The 23,336-nt window shown below is 48.6% G+C and overlaps 1 protein-coding gene across 1 annotated transcript; it reads left to right on the top strand.

Moving 5' to 3' along the window:
* Nucleotides 1-3,733: 3,733 nt before the first annotated feature.
* LOC133339653 (glycine receptor subunit alpha-2-like) lies at nt 3,734-18,607 on the top strand. The gene is made up of 11 exons (XM_061547810.1): nt 3,734-3,806; nt 3,883-4,011; nt 4,336-4,408; nt 7,593-7,666; nt 9,037-9,104; nt 10,347-10,576; nt 12,335-12,417; nt 13,736-13,873; nt 16,251-16,465; nt 17,469-17,657; nt 18,491-18,607. The coding sequence occupies exons 1-11, from the start codon at nt 3,734-3,736 to the stop codon at nt 18,605-18,607; spliced, it is 1,389 nt and encodes a 462-aa protein (XP_061403794.1).
* Nucleotides 18,608-23,336: the final 4,729 nt, after the last annotated feature.

The following is a 23,336-nucleotide window of genomic DNA, read 5'->3' on the forward strand; positions in this document are numbered from 1 at the left end:
AGAGCAAATCTGAGATCAGATTTGGAATCAGCACCCTGAAATTAGTCTAAAACAGCTGCATTTATTAGGTATAACCATGTGAGCCATTCGGCTCTTGAATCGGGTCCAACCTCAACAAACAAAAACATGAACAAGAAACATCTTAAAATGACTACACGCAAACAGAAAAATCCAAGAAAAAACAGCAAAGTCTTCCAGAAAAGGCACCGTACATCAATGCTGTGTGCAACAATCCCAAACAATAACAACCATATAACTATTTTGATTAATGTGATCAGTTCAACTCTGTACAACAACAAACACATATGGCTAATCCAAAACGTTTTCGACGATGATGATATAAATGCAAACTCCAAACATACAACAGCAGGCGTTAGGGTCGGGATCGAACCCACGACCTCCTTGTACACCAGGCGAGGTAGTTAACATCTCCTAGCCACCGTGGTGATGATGAGAGAGAGACACAGACTCCAAATATGCAGCAGGTGTCAGCGTTGGGATCGAACCCACGACCTCCTGTACACCAGGCGAGGGAGTTGACATCTCTTAGCCACCGTGGTGATGATGATAGAAAGAGACGCAGACTACAAGTATACAGCAGCAGGCGTCAGGATCGCGATCGAACCCACGACCTCCTGTACACCAGGCGAAGGAGTTGACATCTCTTAGCCACCGTTATGATGATGAGAGAGAGAGAGACGCAAACTCCAAACATACAACAGCAGGCGTCAGGGTCGGGATCGAACCCACGAGCCTCCTGCGTACCATGCGAGGTAGTCGACATCTCCTCGCCACCGAGAGCAGCGAGCTGCTAAAGCTTAGCCCCCAAATCCCGCAGCCAGGTGGTTCAACAAAGTTGAATAAACAAACAATGACACACGGAGCGCGCGCGGCGGCTGCTGCTGCTGCTGCTACTGCTGCTGATGATGATGCATGCAACGTGATCCACCGTGATTTGTGTGCACGCGTATATCCACGGACTCACGGGGACAAACATTCGGATTAATGCGGCTGCGTCACCCACACGAGCTCGGGGTACACGTGGGGGGAGGGGGACTAAAGCTCGTCAACCCAAGTGGATGGCCTCTGAAGTCCAACAGACGGGGGGGGGCTGTGTTGGTCTATCTACTTCTGGATTAAGATCAATGCGGTAACGATGTCTCTACCCTGTGTGGTTACTGTGGTGTATAGTGGTGATTGTGGTGGTTATGTAATTGATGGTGGCTATCGTGGTTAAAGTGTATGAAGATGATGATAGTGGTGGTGGTTGTGTTGAACTCAGTCTCTTATCCTCGTGAGCCGAGGTCTTTGGCCAAACAGAGTCAGCGGATCCCAGCATCGTCTCGATGTCGCGTTACCCCGACCATTCGTAGAGCGCCTCCACAAATCTTCAACCATCTATGGGGGGGGGGGGGTGGCGTGCTTCTTAGACCTTGACCGCATGCAGCCTTTCACCCCTCTGGGCTCCTCAATCGTTACACAAATGGAACGATGTCAATAAACACATAGAGGGGGTTTGTTGTTGTTGTTGATGATGAAACGAAGTAAGTTGTCGCTTGAAGTGACCCGTGCTGAATGTGCGTGCTTCGACGATTTGCTGTTTTTAAAGAATTCTGGCCGCGCGTCTCGCACGCGCCCGCCCCCCAGAAGGGGCATCACGCATCCCCTGGTTAAGAAGAAGAGGAACCACTGATCGACAGCATCATCATCATCACCACCATCATCATCACTACCATCATCATCATCATCACCACCATCATCATCACCATCATCATCACCATCACCCCCATCATCATCACCACCACCATCATAATCATCATCACTACCATCATCATCATCATCACCACCATCATCATCACCATCATCATCACCGTCACCCCCATCATCATCACCATCACCACCATCACCATCACCACCACCATCATCATCACCATCACCACCCGCACCACCATTATCAACACCATCATCACCACCATCATCATCATCATTACCACCATCACCACCATCATCACCATCATCATCACCATCATCACCACCATCATCACCATCATCATCACCATCACCATTATCACCACCATCATCATCACCACCATCATCATCACCATCAACACCCGCACCACCATTATCACCGCAATCATCACCATCATCAACACCATCATAATCATCATCACAATCATAATCACCATCATCACCACGATCATAATCATCACCATCACCACCACCATCATCACCATCATCATCACCATCATCACCACCATCATCACCACCATCATCATCACCACCATCATCACCATCATAATCATCACCATCACCACCATCATCACCATCACCACCATCGTCATCATCATCACCACCCGCACCACCATTATCACCGCCATCATCACCATTATCGCCGCCATCATAATTATCACCATCATCAGCATCATTATCACCATTATCACCACCATCATCACCACCATCATCATCACCGCCATCACCGCTATCATCATCACCACCATCACCACCACCATCAACCACTATTATCAACACCACCACCACTACTGTAGTTGCTACCGTGCCGCGCCGGCCCGCCTTGTTGACTGTGAGATCTATGTGTGTGTGTAAGGTGTGTATCTGTGTGTGTGTAAGGTGTGTGTGTGTGTGTAAGGTGTGTGTATAATGTGTGTGTGTAAGGTGTGTGTGTAAGGTGTGTGTCTGTAAGGTGTGTGTGTAAGGTGTGTTTGTGTGTAAGGTGTGTGTGTAATGTGTGTGTGTGAGGTGTGTGAGGTGTGTGTGTAAGGTGTGTGCGTGTAAGGTGTGTGTGTGTGTAAGGTGCCAATCAATTTCAAGGACAGTGCATACATTATCAGAGTTGTGTTTTTTTTGCATTCCGGCCGCAGGTATTGTGGTCAATGCAAACATGACTCCTTGTAAAAAAGGTTTGTTGCCAAATAAAAGGATAAATAAACAATTATCATATTTTGCTACTGGCAAAGGAGGTTCCAATGGTGTAAGAGTATACGACATAACAGTTGATTACATAATCAACCAGGTAAGGTGTTGACTGTTATATTAGCCGACTCTCTATGTTGTATTGCATTATATTTAGGTTTGTTTTCTCATGTGTACCTAATGATGATTGCTTGTGTTGCAATCGAAACGTCGTATGCTATTATTTAATTCTTAATTTTTTCTTTCTACGTGACTTTACCGAAAGAATCAAAGAGTTATCCTCAATTGTGTTGCAATCGAAACGTCGTATGCTATTATTTAATTCTTAATTTTTTCTTTCTACGTGACTTTACCGAAAGAATCAAAGAGTTATCCTCAATTACTCCTCAGCCATCCCCATCAGCGCTCATTCTGGGCGTGCGTGATTTCAGCAGCGTTCATTCAAGACCCAGCAACATCTCTGCACCGCTTTCCACTTGCATTGTCTCATCAGCAGAGCCAGGATTTGGTGAATTGACAGATCGTACAGGCTCAACAACATCGTCTCTCTATTTTTTTTTACGATCAGAGTAAACAAGAAGATGCTCGGTGTAGTCGGCACTTTGCTTCGTTCATCATTTAGTTTATTTTTTAATGCTTTGCTTTATGTAAACCCCCTCCCCCCCTTTTTAAATGAAAGATTTCACAATAGCTTTCACGCTCTGATCTCCTTACCCCCCCCCCCCCTCTCTCTCTCTACCCCCTCTCTCCCTACTCTCTCTACGCTATGGGGAGGAGGGGGTGGGGTCCACACGACGCAGTGATGCACACACCTCACGGCACATCAAGTAGTCGCTTGCACGCAGTGCCGAGGCAACCACCCACACAGTCGCCACGTCTTCTTCCACCGAGTTGCGGGTGAGACAGAGAACGAGAGCGAATCAACTGGCAAAAAAACCCCTCCTGGGGTCTGTCGCCTGTCCAACCCGATCGGGTCCACACGCAGAGGTAGTAGAGAAGGGAGGAGGCAACGGGAGGAGGGAGGTGGACATCACTGGCGATGTTTAAAGACAAATCAGTGGCGACGTGAATGCATCAGGGGTGGGTTTTTTTCCGTTGGGTTTAGATCGACTCAGCCTGGTGCTGCGTGTCAACATCGCCGCCGGGGAGACAAAGGCGGCCGAGCGTGGTGCTGGCCACCCACCCCCTCGTGCGCCGTGCCGGCCTTCATTGGTGCTACTCGCTAACAGCACTTGCCCCTACAGTCTGTTAGAGGCTACACGGGGGACCTGTGTCTTTGTGCGTGTTTCTCCAACTTCTGCTCGACAAGGCTGGATGGAACTCTCTCTCTCACCCTCCCCCCTCTCACCCCCCCTCTCTCTCACCCCCCCCCCTCTCTCACCCCCCCCCCCCTTTTCTCTTCAGCCATGAGACGGCATCTTCTGCTCGCTGCCTTCGTGGTGGCCGTGGTCGCGACTCTGAGTTCGCGTCCTGTCAGGTGAGTCCCAAAGGTGCTGCTGCTCGAGTCCTCGCTTAACGTGCCTACAGACTCTATGCAGTCCTCGCTTAACGTGCCTACAGACTCCGTGCAGTCATCGCTTAACGAACCTACAGAAAAGGTGCAGTCCTCGCTTAACGAGTCTACAGACAAGGTGCAGTCCTCGCTTAACGAATCTACAGACAAGGTGCAGTCCTCGCTTAACGAGCCTACAGACAAGGTGCAGTCCTCGCTTAACGAATCTACAGACAAGGTGCAGTCCTCGCTTAACGAGTCTACAGACAAGGTGCAGTCCTCGCTTAACGAATCTACAGACAAGGTGCAGTCCTCGCTTAACGTGCCTACAGACAGGGTGCAGTCCTCGCTTAACGTGCCTACAGACAGGGTGCAGTCCTCGCTTAACGAGTTTACAGACTCCATGCAGTCCTCGCTTAACGAATCTACAGACACCGTGTAGTCCTCGCTTAACGAGCCTACAGACAAGGTGCAGTCCTCGCTTAACGAATCTACAGACTCCGTGCAGTCCTCGATTAACGAATCTACAGACAGGGTGCAGTCCTCGCTTAACGAGCCTACAGACAGGGTGCAGTCCTCGTTTAACGAGTCTACAGACTCCGTGCAGTCCTCGCTTAACGAATCTACAGACAGGGTGCAGTCCTCGCTTAACGAGTCTACAGACTCCGTGCAGTCCTCGCTTAACGAATCTACAGACAGGGTGCAGTCCTCGCTTAACGAGTCTACAGACTCCGTGCAGTCCTCGCTTAACGAATCTACAGACAGGGTGCAGTCCTCACTTAACGAGTTTACAGACTCCGTGCAGTCCTCGCTTAACGAATTTACAGACACCGTGTAGTCCTCGCTTAACGAGCCTACAGACAAGGTGCAGTCCTCGCTTAACGAATCTACAGACTCCGTGCAGTCTTCGCTTAACGAATCTACAAACAGGGTGCAGTCCTCGCTTAACGAGCCTACAGACAGGGTGCAGTCCTCGCTTAACGAGTCTACAGACTCCGTGCAGTCCTCGCTTAACGAATCTACAGACAGGTTGCAGTCCTCGCTTAACGAGCCTACAGACTCCGTGCAGTCCTCGCTTAACAAATTTAGAGACAAGCTGCAGTCCTCGCTTAACGAATCTACAGACAGGGTGCAGTCCTCGCTTAACGAGTCTACAGACAGGGTGCAGTCCTCACTTAACGAATCTACAGACTCTGTGCAGTCCTCGCTTAACGAATCTACAGACAAGGTGCAGTCCTCGCTTAACGAGTCTACAGACTCTGTGCAGTCCTCGCTTAACGTGCCTACAGACACTGTGCAGTCCTCGCTTAACGAGTCTACAGACAAGGTGCAGTCCTCGCTTAACGAATCTACAGACTCCGTGCAGTCATCGCTTAACGCGCCTACAGACATGGTGCAGTCCTCGCTTAATGAGTCTACAAACAGGGTGCAGTCCTCGCTTAACGTTCCTACAGACTCCGTGCAGTCCTCACTTAACGAATCTACAGACAAGGTGCAGTCCTCACTTAACGCGCCTACAGACAAGGTGCAGTCCTCGCTTAACGAGCGTGGCTGTGTGCACACAAAAAAATCGCCTCACCTGATACAGTAAATATAGCTGTGACGGTCCCACCTGATGACGGAGACTTGTGTTGCCTCCGAAACGTCGTGATTTATTATTTTATATTATTTCTATTATTACTTTACCGAAAAAACCTAAGAGTATGAATCATTGCAGTCACGAAAGCTTCAAATCTAGAATGTGTTCACACTGCCACGCGCTTTCGCTGCAACACAGTTTCTTGCACGATGGAGCACTTTTGGTACAACTCGGTAATACACACCGCCGTTTTAGCGTGGACCACACACACCTTGATAACGTGGAACACACACACACACCGTTACAACGAGGAACACACACACACCTTGATAACGTGGAACACACACACACCGTTACAACGTGGAACACACACACCTTGATAACGTGGGACACACACACACACCGTGATAACGAGGAACACACACACACACACCGTGATAACGCAGAACACACCGTGATAACGTGGGACACACACACACCTTGATAACGTGGGACACACACACACCTTGATAACGTGGAACACACACACACACCTTGATAACGTGGAACACACACACACACCGTGATCACGTGGAACACACACACCTTGATAACGTGGAACACACACACACCGTTATAACGTGGAACACACACACCCACCGTGATCACGTGGAACACACACACACCGTGATAACGAGGAACACACGCACACCGTTATAACGAGGAACACTCACACACCGTGATCACGTAGAACACACACACACACCGTTATAACGAGAAACACACACACACACACACACCGTGATCACGTGGAACACACACACACCTTGATAACGTGGAACACACACACACCGTGATAACGTGGAACACACACACACACCGTTACAACGAGGAACACACACACACACCGTGATCACGTGGGACACACACACCGTTACAACGTGGAACACACACACACCGTGATCACGTGGAACACACACACACCGTTATAACGTGGAACACACACACACACCATTACAACGCGGCTACGAAGCCGTCAACGACAAACTGCATTCTTGAGCCGCGTGGCCGAGCGGTACGGCGATGTTATTCGTGGTCGTTGCGTCATACCTCGCCGGACGTCACCGTGACGTCACAGGGGAGAGGGATGCGGGGCTAAATCCGTTGTTTGAAACAATTTTTGTTTCACGAATCTTCTTTGCCTTCAGGAACGCGCCTTGCCGTGTGCGCGTGTATATGTCTGTGTGTGTTGTAGTGTAGTGTAGCGGTTAGCGCTACGCTGCGCTATGAACCTGGCGACCCGGGTTCGATTCCCGCTCACGGCTAACACCAGTGACGATTATCTTGAACCGGTCCTTGGCCTCCCCTAGGTCGACTCAGCCTTAAATGAGTACCTGGTGCCGTGTGTAAACATCGCCACTGGGGAGACAAAGGCGGTCGGGCGTGGTGCTGGCCACCCACCCCCTCGTGTACCGTTCCGGCCTTCTTAGGTGCTCGCTAACAGCACTTGCCCCTACAGTCTGTTAAGGCTATACGGGGGATCTTTGTCTTTGTGTGTTGGGGCGTGAATTCTACGCCCGCCGCTCACGTTCTCGTGTCGATGCTTTGCAGAGGGGACATCGACAGCCTCCTAAAGATCATCAACTCGCGTAATTACGACCGCGGCGTTCTGCCCAAGCTGAACGGTAAAGATGCGGCCCCAAATTTACTTATCCGTTTTCAGCGTCATCGTCGATATTCAAACCTTCCCGCCCGTATGCCCGTATGTCGTTTCGCGTCGTTTATTCTCAGATGAATGTATCACAGAAACACGCTCGTCAATGGTGCTGTGTGACACTACAAAGGGTAATATAAACACGGGGACTCCTCTGCTTATGAACAGGCGACTTACGTACGTTCAGAGACATGGATAAACCTGTTGTTATGTCCAGTTGCCTGTTCGGATCGAGAGTGACATTTGTGCGCAGACTGCCCTACCTGACATCATAGTCAGAATCTGGACCACTGGACGTTATTCCGCAGGATTGGAATGATACTCTTAGGTTTTTTTCGGTAAAGTCACGTAGGTAAAAAGGTAAAATAAAAGATAAAAATTATAATAGAAATAAAATAATAAATTACTTTACCGAAAAAACTTAAGAGTATGAATCCTTGCAGTCACGAAAGCTTCAAATCTAGATTGGTAAAGTCACGTAGGTAAAAAGGAAAAAAAAGATACAAATTATAATAGAAAAAAATAAAAAAATATTTTATTTCTATTATCATTTTTATCTCTTTTTTATAATAGAAAAAAATAATAAATTATTTTATTTCTATTATCATTTTTATCTCTTTTTTATAATAAAAATAAAATAATAAATTATTTTATTTCTATTATCATTTTTTATCTTTTTTTTACCTTTTTACCTACGTGACTTTACCGAAAAAACCTAACAGTATGAATCCTTGCAGTCACGAAAGCTTCAAATCTAGATTGGAATGATGCCCTGGTGGTCCCCATCTTTAAGAAGGGGGACCGCACAGACTGTAACAACTACAGGGGCATCTCCCACCTCAGTGTGCCGGGAAAGGTCCTAGCAAGGATTCTTCAACATCGCCTTGCTAGGCACGCTGAGGAGAGGCTTGCGGAGCCCCAATGCGGTTTCAGGAAAGAAGACAAGTTGGAGGCGCTGCTGCTCTACCTGGAGCGTGCCACTAAGCGGTGGGCCCTTACAATCAGCTCCACCAAAACTAAGCATCTCCCTGGGTATTATGTATCATCCAATACTCCACCTCCTCAACTGATGTGGAGAGAGTGGAGAGTTTTCCATACCTGAGCAGTGTGCTTATGACCAGCTCTGGTTTGGCAGCTCCTCAGCCCGATCAACACTATCAGCTCAAGAAAGCTGCACTTGTGGCAATTTTGTTTTTGTCATTTAGAGCACCAACTCAAAGAGTTGAGAAAATGTTGCCATCTTACGTTCACACAAATTAGGACATTGAAATGACACTACAATTAATGAATATAAGTGTGTGTGCATCTGTCTGTATGCATGTGTGTGTGTGTTTGTACCAGGGGAGCCCGTAATTGTGAACTGTCATTTGACTATCACGGAGTTCGGTTCTATCGAGGAGAGCACAATGGTGAGTGATACCCACACACCACACTCACGCACGCGCAGGGATCAGTGCAGCGAATCATCGATTAACACAGTAGACGCGTTCCTGAAATGTTACACGTTAAGCGAAACACCTTTTGAGCGAAAACAATTTCCCCCTAAATAAAGGTGCACACGATGTATGCAGACTCACAGGAGTGAGATGGCGGGACACAGAACTGAGGGTGCACCACCACCACCACGTTACCGTGTCACTCCGCGTACTCTATCACTTCACCAAGTCGCGTTGTAACGGTGTGCGCGTTGTAGCGGTGTACGTAATTTTATTATGTTTTATTTTTATTATGTTATTATTTCCTTTCTACGTGACTTTACCGAAAGAACCAAGAAGGTGTATGCATTATAACGGTGTACACGTTCCGCATTATATAAGGGTGTACGTGTATCTCGTTATAACGGTGTACCTGTTATAATGGTGTACACGTTCTGCCTTATAACTGTGTATGCATTCCACGTTATAACGGTGTACACACGTTCCGCGTTATAACGGTGCACATTCCACGTCGTGCGAAAACTGTTCCCTAATGGAAGAACCGCGTTCTAGCGAAAACGTGTTCATGTATGTTGCCGCTGTGATGTACTCAGTGTTCTTTATTAATGAAAAGCAAGAGAGACTGGGCTACAGAGAGACTGGACTACAGAGAGACTGGGCTATAGATAGAGTGGGCTAGGAGAGACTGGGCTACAGAGAGACTGGGCTATAGATAGAGTGGGCTAGGAGAGACTGGGCTACAGAGAGACTGGGCTATAGATAGAGTGGGCTAGGAGAGACTGGGCTACAGAGAGACTGGGCTACAGAAATAATGGGTTACAGAGAGACTGGGCTATAGATATAGTGGGCTAGGAGAGACTGGGCTACAGAGAGACTGGGCTACAGAGAAACTGAGCTAGATTAATTTATGATTTATCCAAAATCCTGCTGTATTTAAATAACTCTGTGGTTCTTTCGACAAAGTCACGTGGTTATAAAATAAAACAAATCACGACGTTTCGGGCGCAACACAAGCGTCCGTCATCAAGTGGGAAAACATGGTTTCCCAGCTGATGACGGACGTCGTGATTTTTTTAATTTTCATTTTATACCCACGTGACTTTACCGAAAGAATAAAAAAATATGGATTCCTGCAGTCACGAAAGCTTCAAATCAAGATTGTATTTAAATTCTCCTTGGCATCTCGCGTCTGGGGCGGTGGGGGGTTGGTGGCAGGAGTACCAAATCATGGTCCACCAGGGCATGGAGTGGACGGACCCCCGCTTGGTGCACAAGACGGGCAACGGTAATTCGACGTGGGTGGACCCAGGCAACCGCCTGATGGGCTCCATCTGGAAGCCGCGGCTGCACTACTCGAATGAGAAGCGTGGTAGCTTCCACGACATCACCATGCCCAACGCACTGCTGCGCATCTTCAACAACGGCACCGTCTCCTACTCCATCCGGTCGGTCCCCACGTGGCGTGCGAGCGTGCAGGCGGCCATTAATCTTCCCGCAACTACGTCCGGAGCCGCTTTTGTCGAGGAGCTTTGTGTTGTTGTTGGGTGGGAGGGGGGGGCAATAGTGGGAGGCTTCTTTGCCTGTTAACTACAACAACAAACAACATTAAATTGTTTACTTCATGAAGGGGTGGGACGGATGGCGGTATAGGGGTTGGGACTCCCCTGGGGCCCCTGGCCCCCCCTTTATCTGGTCACGTGTCCTGTTGGGTTCACGCAGAAGGTCACGGCCCGATACGACCCCCGTGACACCTGCTTAGAGCCCAGAGGTCGCAAACGGGTTTTGATTCCTTACCCCCTGTACCCGTACCCGGCCGCACCAGGGTCGCAAACGGGTACCCGTACCCGGCCGTACCCGTACCCTACCCGTACCCGGCCGTACCCGTACCCTACCCGATACCCGGCCGGGTACAGGTATCGCGTACCCGATTGCGACCTCTGGGATGAAGCCATGTTGCAGGCACGGGTGGATTGATTCGAGGAACTTGAATTGTGAGAAGAGACAAGACGTTGGGAAATGAGTGACAAACAGTGACTCACCAGTGACTCATGGCCTACCCGTACCCGTACCCGGCTGCACCAGGGTCGCAAACGGGTACCCGTACCCGGCCGGGTACAGGTAGCCGGGTATCGGGTAGGGTACGGGTATCGGGTACCCGGTTGCAACCTCTGCTACAGCCCCCATACTGAGCCAATACAGTGTAGTGTCGTTCTACTACACCACAAATGCATGACGTGTCGTCACGTGTGAGCCAATCTGGGGGGAACACTGGAGGGGAGGGGACAAGACGTGTGTCTCTTTTGTTGCTTGGACATCTGAACAGCTCCTGTAGTATTGCCGGAAAGGGTAAAGCAGCCTATTATTATGCTTTTCATCAAATTGGCTTCTCATTTGGACTATTTATAGCATCAAAATAGTCTAAACGTATGCTCATTATAAATGTGGTAGGAGAAAAATCCACGCGACCACTGGGAGAGAGAGAGATGCCTACTCCAAATATACAGCAGCAGGCGTCATCAGAGTCGGAATCGTACTCACGACCTCCTGCATACGAGGCAAGATAGTTAACATCTCCTAGCCACCGTGGTGATGATGATGAGAGAGACACACAAACTCCAAATATACAGCAGGTGTCAGGGTCAGGATCGAACCCACAAACTCCTTCATACGAGGTAACGTCATTATCATCTCATAGCCACCGCGTCTGGTATCTATGTGTGTGTTGTATCTGTGTGTTGTGTCTGTGGGAAGCGGTAGTGTAGCGGTTAACGCGCTGCGCTCCTAACCTGCGACCCAGGTTCGATTCCCGCTCACGGCCAACACCAGTGACAATGATCTGAACTGGTCCTGGGCCTAGGTCGATTAGTGTGGTGTGTAAACATCGTCACTAGGGAGACAAAGGCGGCCGGGCGTGATGTTGGCTACTCACCCCCTCATGTGCCATGTCAGCCTTCATAGGTGCTTGCTAACAGCGCTTGCCCAACAATCTGTTAAGGCTATACAGGGGATCTTTGTTTTTTGTGTGTCTGTGTGTGTGTGGTCTCAAGGTGCACATGGACTGGCACAAGCGTCGTGGTGACGTCACCGCCACTTAGTGGCGAATGGCGGTTGTTGTTGTTGTGTCTCTGTGTGTGTTGTGTGCCCTACACGTTGTTGTATGAAGAGGAGCACGCGGCCCCTTTCTCTTCCACGTTTCTCCGCAGGCTCTCTCTGACTCTCGCCTGCCCCATGGATCTGCGCAACTTCCCCATGGACACCCAGATCTGCCCCATCTACCTGGAAAGCTGTAAGATTTCGCACGCGCGGAGATGTTCCACCGTTGCGTACCATCGCTGGGGGGAGGGAGGGTTGGGTGTTTGTATTTTGCAGAAGGCAAATGCCACGTGGAAGGCTGCCATTTTAAGGGCACCATGGTTGGCGAGGAGGTGTTACTGTAACTAATTCTAGATATGAAGCTTTCGTGACTGCAAGGATTCATACTCTTAGGTTTTTTTCGGTAAAGTCACGTAAGTAAAAAAATATATGTATATAATAATAATAAAAAATAATAATAAATGAAAATAACTCAATTAAATCACGACGTTTCAGAGGCAACACAAGTCTCCGTTTTCAGGTGGGACCGTCACAGCTAAAAAAATATATATTTTTACCTACGTGACTTTACCGACAAAAAATAAGAGTAGGTGTTAACTACCTCGCCTGGCATACTGGAGGTTGTGTGTTTGATTCCGACGCCTGCTGCTGTATATTTGGAGTTTACTTTCCTCTCTCTCCCCGTGGCCACGTGGATGTTGTCTCTGGGTGCCTCTGGTTTCTTCCCCTCCGCATTTAGAATTAGAGTCACAACACGTTTAGAGCATAATCAACGTTTTTGGGTTTAGATCGCGTTATTTATAAATGTGTCGTAACCCTCCACCACCTGACACGGCCAATCAGTAAAAAAGTGTCACGTTGACAAAAGACAAATAGTTCACTGCTTTAGCCCACCGGTGTGTTGAAGCCACAACATTTACAATTTGAGTTGTACGACGTTTCGCTCAAATTGTAAATGTTGTGGCTTCAACACACCGGTGGGGGCTAAAGCAGTGAACTATTTGTCTTTTGTCAACGTGACACTTTTTTACTGATTGGCCGTGTCGGGTGGTGGAGGGTTACGACACATTTATAAATAACGCGATCTAAACCCAAAAACGTTGATTATGAATAACATTGGTCGCGAAAGCCTGCCACGTGTTAAACTGACGTTTAGAGCACTTGGCAGACAAAAGTTTCCACGCGGCGAGCCACTCCGTCATCACGTGTGACGGCGGCAATGGTCGCTTCTGCCAAAAAGAGCTACATTGCGGCTTTGCTCTCCAACACACCGGTCACGAATTGGCATGTTTTGCTTACCTTACTAATTGGCTGTGTCGGGTGGTGGCGGGTTTAACGACACATTTATATATTTACGCGATCTAACCCCCAAAATTTGGGTGGCCTTCTACCTTGGCATTAAAAAACAGTTGTAAAACAAACTTAACAAAGGGGGGGGGGGGTCCCCATAGACGTACTATGTCTGTACGATTGTGCTTTCATGCGTATGTTATGTATTTGTCGTCTCGAAGTCAGCAGCATGGTGAACGACCTCGAGTTCCGCTGGGCCACGCCAGAGGCGGTCTTGGTGTCTAAGTTCATCAGACTCAACGAGTTCTCGTTGGGGCCGCACATCATCGTCAAGAACGGCGCGCAGAATTACTCCGTCGGTGAGAGGCGCGGAACGACGGCATATCCTCGGCCTCTCTCGTCGGTCTCTCGCCCCCCCCCGAAAGTCGAGTTTGTATGTCCCCCTGTACTACAGAGTTAGTGAGTGAGTGGGGTTTGTATGATTTCCCCCTGTTCTACACAGGAAGTGAGTGAAATTCGTATGATGTCCCCCTGTACTACAGAGTGAGTGAGTGAGTGGGATTTGTATGATTTCCCTCTGTTCTACACAGGAAGTGAGTGGAATTCGTATGATGTCCCCCTGTACTACAGAGTGAGTGAGTGAGTGGGATTTGTATGATTTCCCTCTGTTCTACACAGGAAGTGAGTGGAATTCGTATGATGTCCCCCTGTACTACAGAGTGAGTGAGTGAGTGGGATTTGTATGATTTCCCTCTGTTCTACACAGGAAGTGAGTGGAATTCGTATGATGTCCCCCTGTACTACAGAGTGAGTGAGTGAGAGGAGTTCGTATGATCTCCCCCTGTTCTACAGAGTGAGTGGAGTTCGTATGATCTCCCCCTGTACTCCAGAGTGAGTGAGTGGAGTTTGTGTGATCTCCCCCTGTTCTACAGAGTGAGTGAGTGGAGTTTGTATGATCTCCCCCTGTACTACAGAGTGAGTGAGTGGGGTTTGTATGATCTCCTCCTGTACTACAGAGTGAGTGAGTGGGGTTTGTATGATCTCCCCCTGTACTACAGAGTGAGTGAGTGGAGTTTGTATGATGTCCCCCTGTACTACAGAGTGAGTGAGTGGGGTTTGTATGATCTCCCCCTGTTCTACAGAGTGAGTGAGTGGGGTTTGTATGATCTCCCCCTGTTCTACAGAGTGAGTGAGTGGAGTTTGTATGACCTCCCCCTGTTCTACAGAGTGAGTGAGTGGAGTTTGTATGATCTCCCCCTGTACTACAGAGTGAGTGAGTGGAGTTTGTATGATCTCTCCCTGTTCTACAGAGTGAGTGAGTGGAGTTTGTATGATCTCCCCCTGTACTACAGAGTGAGTGAGTGGAGTTTGTATGATCTCCCCCTGTTCTACAGAGTGAGTGAGTTGGGTTTGTATGATCTCCCCCTGTACTACAGAGTGAGTTAGTGGAGTTTGTATGATCTCCCCCTGTTCTACAGAGTGAGTGAGTGGAGTTTGTATGATCTCCCCCTGTACTACAGAGTGAGTGAGTGGAGTTTGTATGACCTCCCCCTGTTCTACAGAGTGAGTGAGTGGAGTTTGTATGATCTCCCCCTGTACTACAGAGTGAGTGAGTGGAGTTTGTATGATCTCCCCCTGTTCTACAGAGTGAGTGAGTGGAGTTTGTATGATCTCCCCCTGTACTACAGAGTGAGTGAGTGGAGTTTGTATGATCTCCCCCTGTTCTACAGAGTGAGTGAGTGGAGTTTGTATGATCTCCCGCCTGTACTCCAGAGTGAATGGGGTTTGTATGATCTCCCCCTGTACTCCAGAGTGAGTGAGTGGAGTTTGTATGATCTCCCCCTGTACTCCAGAGTGAGTGGGGTTTGTATGATCTCCCCCTGTACTCCAGCGTGAGTGAGTGAAGTTTGTGTGATCTCCTCCCCTCTTGTTACGACCACCCTCAACACTCTCACCACTCTAACGCTTCTAAGACACGACGGGGAGGGGGGGGTTAATAGTGTTCGTGAAAAGCAGAGAGAGAGAGCATCGATGGTGGCGACCCAGGCAGAAATGAAATGCTGGGAATGCTGGGTAATCACACCCGAACAACCACCGCCATTTATCACGCGGTCGTTGAACTTACGACTTCTCGTTTACGTGACAACGCTTACTAGTTGGCTGTGTCGGGTGGTGGCGGTTTAATGACACATTTATATATTTACGCGATCTAACCCCCAATAAATACCTCTATTATGGATGATATTGGTCGCGAAAGGCTACGTGTTAAAATGATTTGTTCGTATCTGTTGAATGTTCGAATGTTCGTAAGCAGTGTCCCTGCACATCAAAGTATTGTTATAAATTATTACGTTTTCATGATTGTAAAGCGAAAGTGGAATGTACGTATAACCTTGAATTACGAGGACGTATCCTTAATTTTTTCAACAGGCAACTGGAACTACGGGAAAGGGATTGTTCATATCTTTAAACGTTCGTAAGTTGAAAGCGTCCCTGGAAACGTCATTCTGACTTTGGCCTCTTCCTCCACCCACCCATCGCATCCCTCCACCCACCCCTCCACTCACCCCTCCTACCCACCCATCCCACTCACCCATCCCACTCACCCATCCCACCCACCCATCTCACCCACCCCTCCATCCATCAATCCCTCCACCCACCCACCCCCCACACACCCCCCCCACCCACCCCTCCACCCACCCCTCCACACACCCCTCCACCCACCCCCCACCCCAGGCACATACTCGCAAATCTCCGTCACATTCTCACTGCACAGGGAGACTGGCTTCTACGTCATCCAGATCTACGCTCCCAGCACCCTCATCGTGGTCGTGTCGTGGCTCTCCTCCTGGATGAAGACACAGGCGATGGTGGCGCGCGTGGCGCTGGGCATCACCACAGTTCTCACCATGACCACGCAGATCAGCGGCTCGCGTTTCTCCCTGCCCAAGGTGATTGGTGGGGGAGATGGAGTTGGGGTGGTGTGGGTGGGTCAGAGCCGGCCCTAGACCTTTGGGGGCCCTAAGCAAAATTTGGTTGGAGGCCCCTTTGACCATGTTAAGTAAGGCCTACTAGCTAGCAGTGACTCTGGGGGGCCCTCTGCTGGCCACGGGGCCCTTTGCAATTGCAAGGGTCGCTTGGTGGCTTGGCCGGCTCTGGGGTGGGTAAGTGGGTGGGTGGGTGGGTGGATGGGGATGATGCGTGAAGAACACCGCAGAGGCTGGGCAGTTTCAGGCGGTCACCCTCCGGCAATAACGGAGAGGCAGAGGAGCGATGCTCACAACAATGAGCCAACGCAGCGAGTTGGCTTAGTGGGGGGCACATCTGGTGGTGGTGCATCTGCCGGTCATCTCAGTCAGCCAACCTATGGCACCTGCTGGGTTTGTCCTGAAACCTCCTCCTGCACCTAGCCTGGCACAGTAGGGGGTACAGCTGGTGGTGCATCTGCCGGTCATCTCAGTCAGCCAACCCATGGCACCTGCTGGGTTTGTCCTGAAACCTCCTCCTGCACCTAGACTGACACAGTAGGGGGTACAGGTGGTGCATCTGCCGGTCATCTCAGCCAACCCATGGCACCTGCTGGGTTTGTCCCGAAACCTCCTCCTGCACCTAGCCTGGCACAGTAGGGGGTACAGGTGGTGCATCTGCCGGTCATCTCAGCCAACCCATGGCACCTGCTGGGTTTGTCCTGAAACCTCCTCCTGCACCTAGCCTGGCACAGTAGGGGGTACAGGTGGTGCATCTGCCGGTCATCTCAGCCAACCTATGGCACCTGCTGGGTTTGTCCCGAAACCTCCTCCTGCACCAAGCCTGGGCATCGGTGGGTGCAGCGTTTAGCGCTACGCTGCGCTACGAACCTGGTGACCCGAGTTCAATTCCCACTCACGGCCAACACCATCGGTGACGATGATTTGAACCGGTCCTGTCGCCCCGCGCCCTCCACCCCGCGCCCAGCTCTCCTACATCACGGCCATGGACATCTGGATGACCACGTGCCTGGTGTTCGTCTTCTCCGCGCTGCTCGAGTCCGTGCTGGTCTCCGTGCTCGAGCAGAAGGAGGGAACGGCAGCACAGAAGCAGCAGCAGCAGCAGAAGCAGCAGCAGCAGATGCAGCAGCAGCAGACGCAGGTGTCTGCACGTCAGGTGAAGCAATCGTTTCATCATCATCAGCAGCAGCAGCAGCATCAGCAGAATCAGCATCAGCACAATCATCAGCATCATCATCAGCAGCATCATGAGCAGAATCATCAGCAGCAAAATTATCAGCAGCATCAGCAAAATCATCAACAGCATCGGCAGAATCATCAGCATCATTAGCAGAATCATCATGAGCAGCATCATCATCAGCAGCAGCATCCGCAGCAGCATCAGCAAAATCATCAGCAGCATCGGCAGAATCATCAGCATCATCATCAGTATCATCATCAGCATCATCATCATCAGCATCATCATCAGCATAATCAGTATCAGCATCATCAGCATCAGCATCATCATCAGCATCACCATCATCAGCATCATCATCATCAGCATCATCATCAGCAGCATCAGCAGCAGCATCAGCATCATTATCAGCATCATTATCAGCATCATCATCAGCAGCATCATCATCAGCATCATCATCATCAGCATCATCAGCAGCATCATCAACAGCAGCATCATCGTCAGCATCATCATCAGCATCATCATCATCAGCATCATCATCATCATCAGCAGCATCAGCATCATCATCATCAGCATCATCATCATCAGCAGCAGCATTATCAGCAGCATCATCCGCAGCAGCATCCGCAGCATCATCAGCAGCATCATCAGCAGCATCATCAGCAGCAGCATCAGCAAAATCATCAGCAGCATCGGCAGAATCATCAGCATCAGCATCATTATCAACAGCATCATCCGCAGCATCAGCAGCATCATCTCCCCTCCACCGTCCCCCGCTACCCCCCCCCCCCCGTGTGTCCCAGGTGAGCGAGGAGGAATCGTCGGAGCGAGCCGCTCGCCTGGACGCAGCTTCCCGCGTCGTCCTCCCCGTCTCGTTCGCCCTCTTCAACCTCCACTACTGGCTCGTGTTCTACGTGGCCCTGCAGCGTTGACGAGTTCCGTGGCCAGGGGCAGGCGGGCAGGCGGGCAGGCGGGCAGGCGATTTCTCTGTGTGTGTGTGTGTGTTGCCAGGCTGTTGGGGGGAGCTATTTGTTCCGTTGTTGGGAGTGTGATGAGTGCACGCTTTGGATGTTGTCCTTGCTGCTAGGCCACAACAAAGTTATACGCACTGCTCGTTGTTGTTGGTGTTGTTGTTGTTGCGGTTGTTGTGTTTAGTTTGTTGTCCTTCGACCCGCACCTCCGATTAGCTACGGTTGACTCCGTGTGGTGCGAAATAAGTTCAACATACGCTACGCTATACACTACACTATACACTACACTATACACTACACTATACACTACACTATACACTACACTATACACTACACTACACTATACACTACTACACTATACACTACTATACACTACACTACACACTACACTTTACACGACACTATACACTACACTATACACTACACTATACACTACGCTATACACTACACTATACACTACGCTATACACTACACTATACACTACACTATACACTACTATACACTACACTATACACTACACTATACACTACGCTATACACTACACTATACACTATGCTATACACGACACTATACACTACACTATACACTACGCTATACACGACACTGGTATACACTTTAATGTTATATACTACACTATACACTACACCACTATACTACTATACACTACACTGTTATGCACTTCACATACACTACACTGCCATACACTACACGATATACTACACAACTATACACTACACTATTATACACTACACCACTCTGTTATACACTATACAATACACTACACTATACACTACTATACACTACGCTATTATATACTATACGCTGCACCACTATACTACTATACACTACACTATACACTACGCTACACACTACACTGTTATACACTACACTAGAATATACTACGCTATACACTACACTATACACTACGCTACACACTACACTGTTATACACTACACTAGAATATACTACGCTATACACTACACTATACACTACACTACCATATACTACACTATAGACTACTATACACTACACCACACCACTATACTACACTGATAACTAATTTCTATATCACCGCTTGCTGTTTTGTCGTGTTTAGTTTGTTGTACTCCTAGACTACACTATTATATACTATTGTACCACTATAGTTTTGTAGTATTGAATAAAACTACTATACACTACACTATATACTGCACAACTATATGCTACACTATACACTACACTATTATACACGACACTACTACACATGACACTATTACACACTACACTTTACACTACTATACACAACACTATATGCTACACTTTACACTACTATACACAACACTATACACTACACTACACCACTTTACTACACTGAGAACTAATTTCTCAATAACCGCTTGTTGTTGTTGTTGTGTTCAGTTTTTTGTCCTTCCCTTGCACCTATGAGCACAGTTATCTACGTACGGTGCGAAAGAAATCCAACGTACACACACGCATACATACGTATGGGCATTCCTCGATTTACGAACTCCCAATTTACGACCTTTGAATGAGTTGTGAGCCAATCACGTGCGAAGACCAGAGGGGGGCGGGTTAATGTTTTCATATAAATTACAATGGATGTATATTATTGGTTGCGTTATTCACAGTTAGTAAACATACATAATGTTTTACATTACGCATGCATATTACACGACGCATATTTACGCGATCTAACCCCCCCAAAAAACCTATACTATGGATAATATTGGTCTTAAAAGCCTACTACTACTACATGTTAAACTGAAATTTGGGCAAGCTATAAGCCTGGTAACAGATTAGTTGAGCTTTAATATTGCAGGGACTCCTCTACTTACGAATGAGTTAGGTTCCAGCGTTCGATTCGTAAGTCGATTTGTTCGTAAGTTCAACTTTACATCCTGGCAATTCCAAATGCAATGTACGGCATGCACACTAAACACGGGGGGTGGCATTAAAAGTTGTAGAATCTCCTGTAGATGTAGATGCCACTGGTTCTTCACGTTCTGCAGATGTAGATGCCACTGGTTCTTCACGTTCTACAGATGTAGATGTCACCACCACCATTTATTGCACGGCGGTTGAACTTACGACTCTCGGTCCAAATAGGTAAGTTTGTTCGTATCTCTGTAAGTTCGTAAGTCGAATGTTCATAAGTAGAGGAGCCCCTGTAATCCAGAGTGTGAATCTACAGAACAAGCACCAATTACATGTGCAGCTGGCACTCCTCTCACCAAACACGCGGAGACAGGCAAGGTTCAAGTTAATTTATTTCACCCCAGTAACACACACAGCTCCCTCCTTCATCCACAGCTCCCTCCTTCATCCACAGCTCTCTCCTTCATCCACAGCTCCCTCCTTCATCCACAGCTCCCTCCTTCATCCACAGCTCCCTCCTTCATCCACAGCTCCCTCCTTCATCCACAGCTCTCTCCTTCACCCACAGCTCTCTCCTTCATCCACAGCTCCTTCCTTCATCCACAGCTCTCACCTTCATCCACAACTCCCTCCTTCATCCACAGCTCTCTCCTTCATCCACAGCTCCCTCCTTCATCTACAGCTCCCTCCTTCATCCACAGCTCCCTCCTTCATCCACAGCTTTCTCCTTCATCCACAGCTCCCTCCTTCATCCACAGCTCCCTCCTTCATCCACAGCTCCCTCCTTGGTCCACAGCTTTCTCCTTCATCCAAAGCTCCCTCCTTTATCCACAGCTCTTTCCTTTATCCACAGCTCCCTCCTTCATCCACAGCTTCCATCATCCACAGCGTTCTCCTTCATCCACAGCTCTTTTCTTCATCCACAGCTTTCTCCTTCATCCACAGCTCCCTCCTTCATCCACAGCTCCCTCCTTCATCTGCAGCTCCCTCCTTCATCCACAGCTCCCTCCTTCATCCACAGCTCCCTCCTTCATCCACAGCTCCCTCCTTCATCCACAGCTCCCTCCTTCATCCACAGCTCCCTCCTTCATCCACAGCTCTCTCCTCCCGTCCATCCTCCATCGTGCTGTTATATCTGCCATTTTCTCCCCTTTATCCCCCCTTTGTTACCTCATCCGAAGTGGCCGATCACATATCATCATATCTCGGACCACGTCTCCTTATCTCCCCACATCTCCTCATAATGTACCGTCACGGTAATATTTTTTTGGTTCGGTGTTACCACGAAGACCGAGTGAGAAAGTGGGTGCCGTGGAATTCATACAGAAGGGTTGAGAAGCACTGCTTTTTAAATCCTTTAAATTAAGTTTACTTGCTTGCTTGCTTGCGTGCTTGCTTGCTTGCTTACGACCGTGCAAATCTTTCGGTCGTTTTTTAACCCACTTCCCGTGATCCAATCGAGCTGACATTTTGCACACAGACTCGTTGTGCGAGACAATTTATTTTCGTGAAAATTTTTTTCCAAAATTTTCCACTTTTTAGGAAAAAAATTTCAAATACCAATGTGATAAAAATGAAACTCTTACTCAAGAAAAACAGAAATGAATAATAAAATAAAACCGATGCCACGCATATAAAGGATTTATAGTGGAAAACTTTGTTTTTACGGGTTAATTTTTTAGGGTTACGCTGTAAATCTACCAAACGTCCTGCTTCAACATGGACAGTTACCGCTCCCACCCAGTGGGTTTCTGAAAGGCTCGGGGGGGGGGGGGTAAAAAGAACGGAGAAACCCGAACCCCTGACTCTTGCAGAACAGGAGGAGAGCGTACAAACTCCACACAGGAAAACGAAAAAAATTAACCCGTAAAAACAAAGTTTTTCACTATAAATCCTTTATATGCGTGGCATCGGGGCGGCTAGAGTCCTCTCGTCCTCTGGCTTGAGATGGCTGCCACCTATGGGTCAGATGATTGTGTGCCAGCATTAACCAATTGGTAAATAAATATGTAACATTTTTTTCCCTAAACAGTATAAAATTTTGGAAAACATTTTTCACGAAAATTCATTGTCACGCACAACGAATCTGTGTGCAAAATGTCTGCTCGATTGGATCACGGGAAGTGGGTTAAAAAACGACCGAAATATTTGCATGGTCCTTAATATAAAGGATTTAAAAAGAGAGGGAGCACCCGAATCGGCAATCAAACTCGGGTCAATGATTGCAGGGAAGTCACGAGTGATTTGGGGGAGGTCGTGGGTTGGATCCCGACCCTGACCGCCTGCTGTATATTTGGAGTTTGCGTGTCCCTCTCTCTGTGTTGTGTCTCTATGGATCCCTCGAATAGCCTGAACAGACTGTTGAGGAAAGTGCTGTTGGTGAGCACCTATGAAGGCCAGAACAGCACACGAGTGGGTGGGGTGACCAGCACCACGCCCGGGCGCATTTGTCTCCCCAGTTGCGATGCTTACACACCACACCACGTAGTCATTTGAGGCTGAGTCGATCTATAAGGGACCCAGGACCGGTTCAGATAATCGTTACTGGTGTTGGCTGTGAGCAGGAATCAAACTCGGGCCGCAGGGTTCGTCGTGCAGCGTGCTAACTGCTACACTACTGCTCCCCACAAAAAAAAACACACAGAGAGACAGCAGCCGTGGTGGCTAGGATATGTTAACTACCTCGCCTAGTACGCAAGAGTTCGTGGCAGGGTTGCGATTTCCGCATGGAAAATGCGGAAGGAGGGTTCAAATTTTCCCGCATTTTTGCTAAAGTCAACCGCAAACGGTGGAAAGACTACTCCTATGACCGCGC

Source organism: Lethenteron reissneri, unplaced genomic scaffold (genome assembly GCF_015708825.2).
Source record: "Lethenteron reissneri isolate LAM-NWPU_2019-01 unplaced genomic scaffold, ASM1570882v1 scaffold_1938, whole genome shotgun sequence".
NCBI classification, from domain to species: domain Eukaryota; kingdom Metazoa; phylum Chordata; class Hyperoartia; order Petromyzontiformes; family Petromyzontidae; genus Lethenteron; species Lethenteron reissneri.

Excerpts from the sequence above, each read along its gene's own strand:
- LOC133339653 (XM_061547810.1), top strand. The coding sequence starts at position 3,734 with ATGCACACACCTCACGGCACATCAAGTAGTCGCTTGCACGCAGTGCCG. Across the intron at positions 4,409-7,592 it reads CTGAGTTCGCGTCCTGTCAG|AGGGGACATCGACAGCCTCC; the intron begins GTGAGTCCCAAA and ends GATGCTTTGCAG. Across the intron at positions 7,667-9,036 it reads CGTTCTGCCCAAGCTGAACG|GGGAGCCCGTAATTGTGAAC; the intron begins GTAAAGATGCGG and ends TGTTTGTACCAG.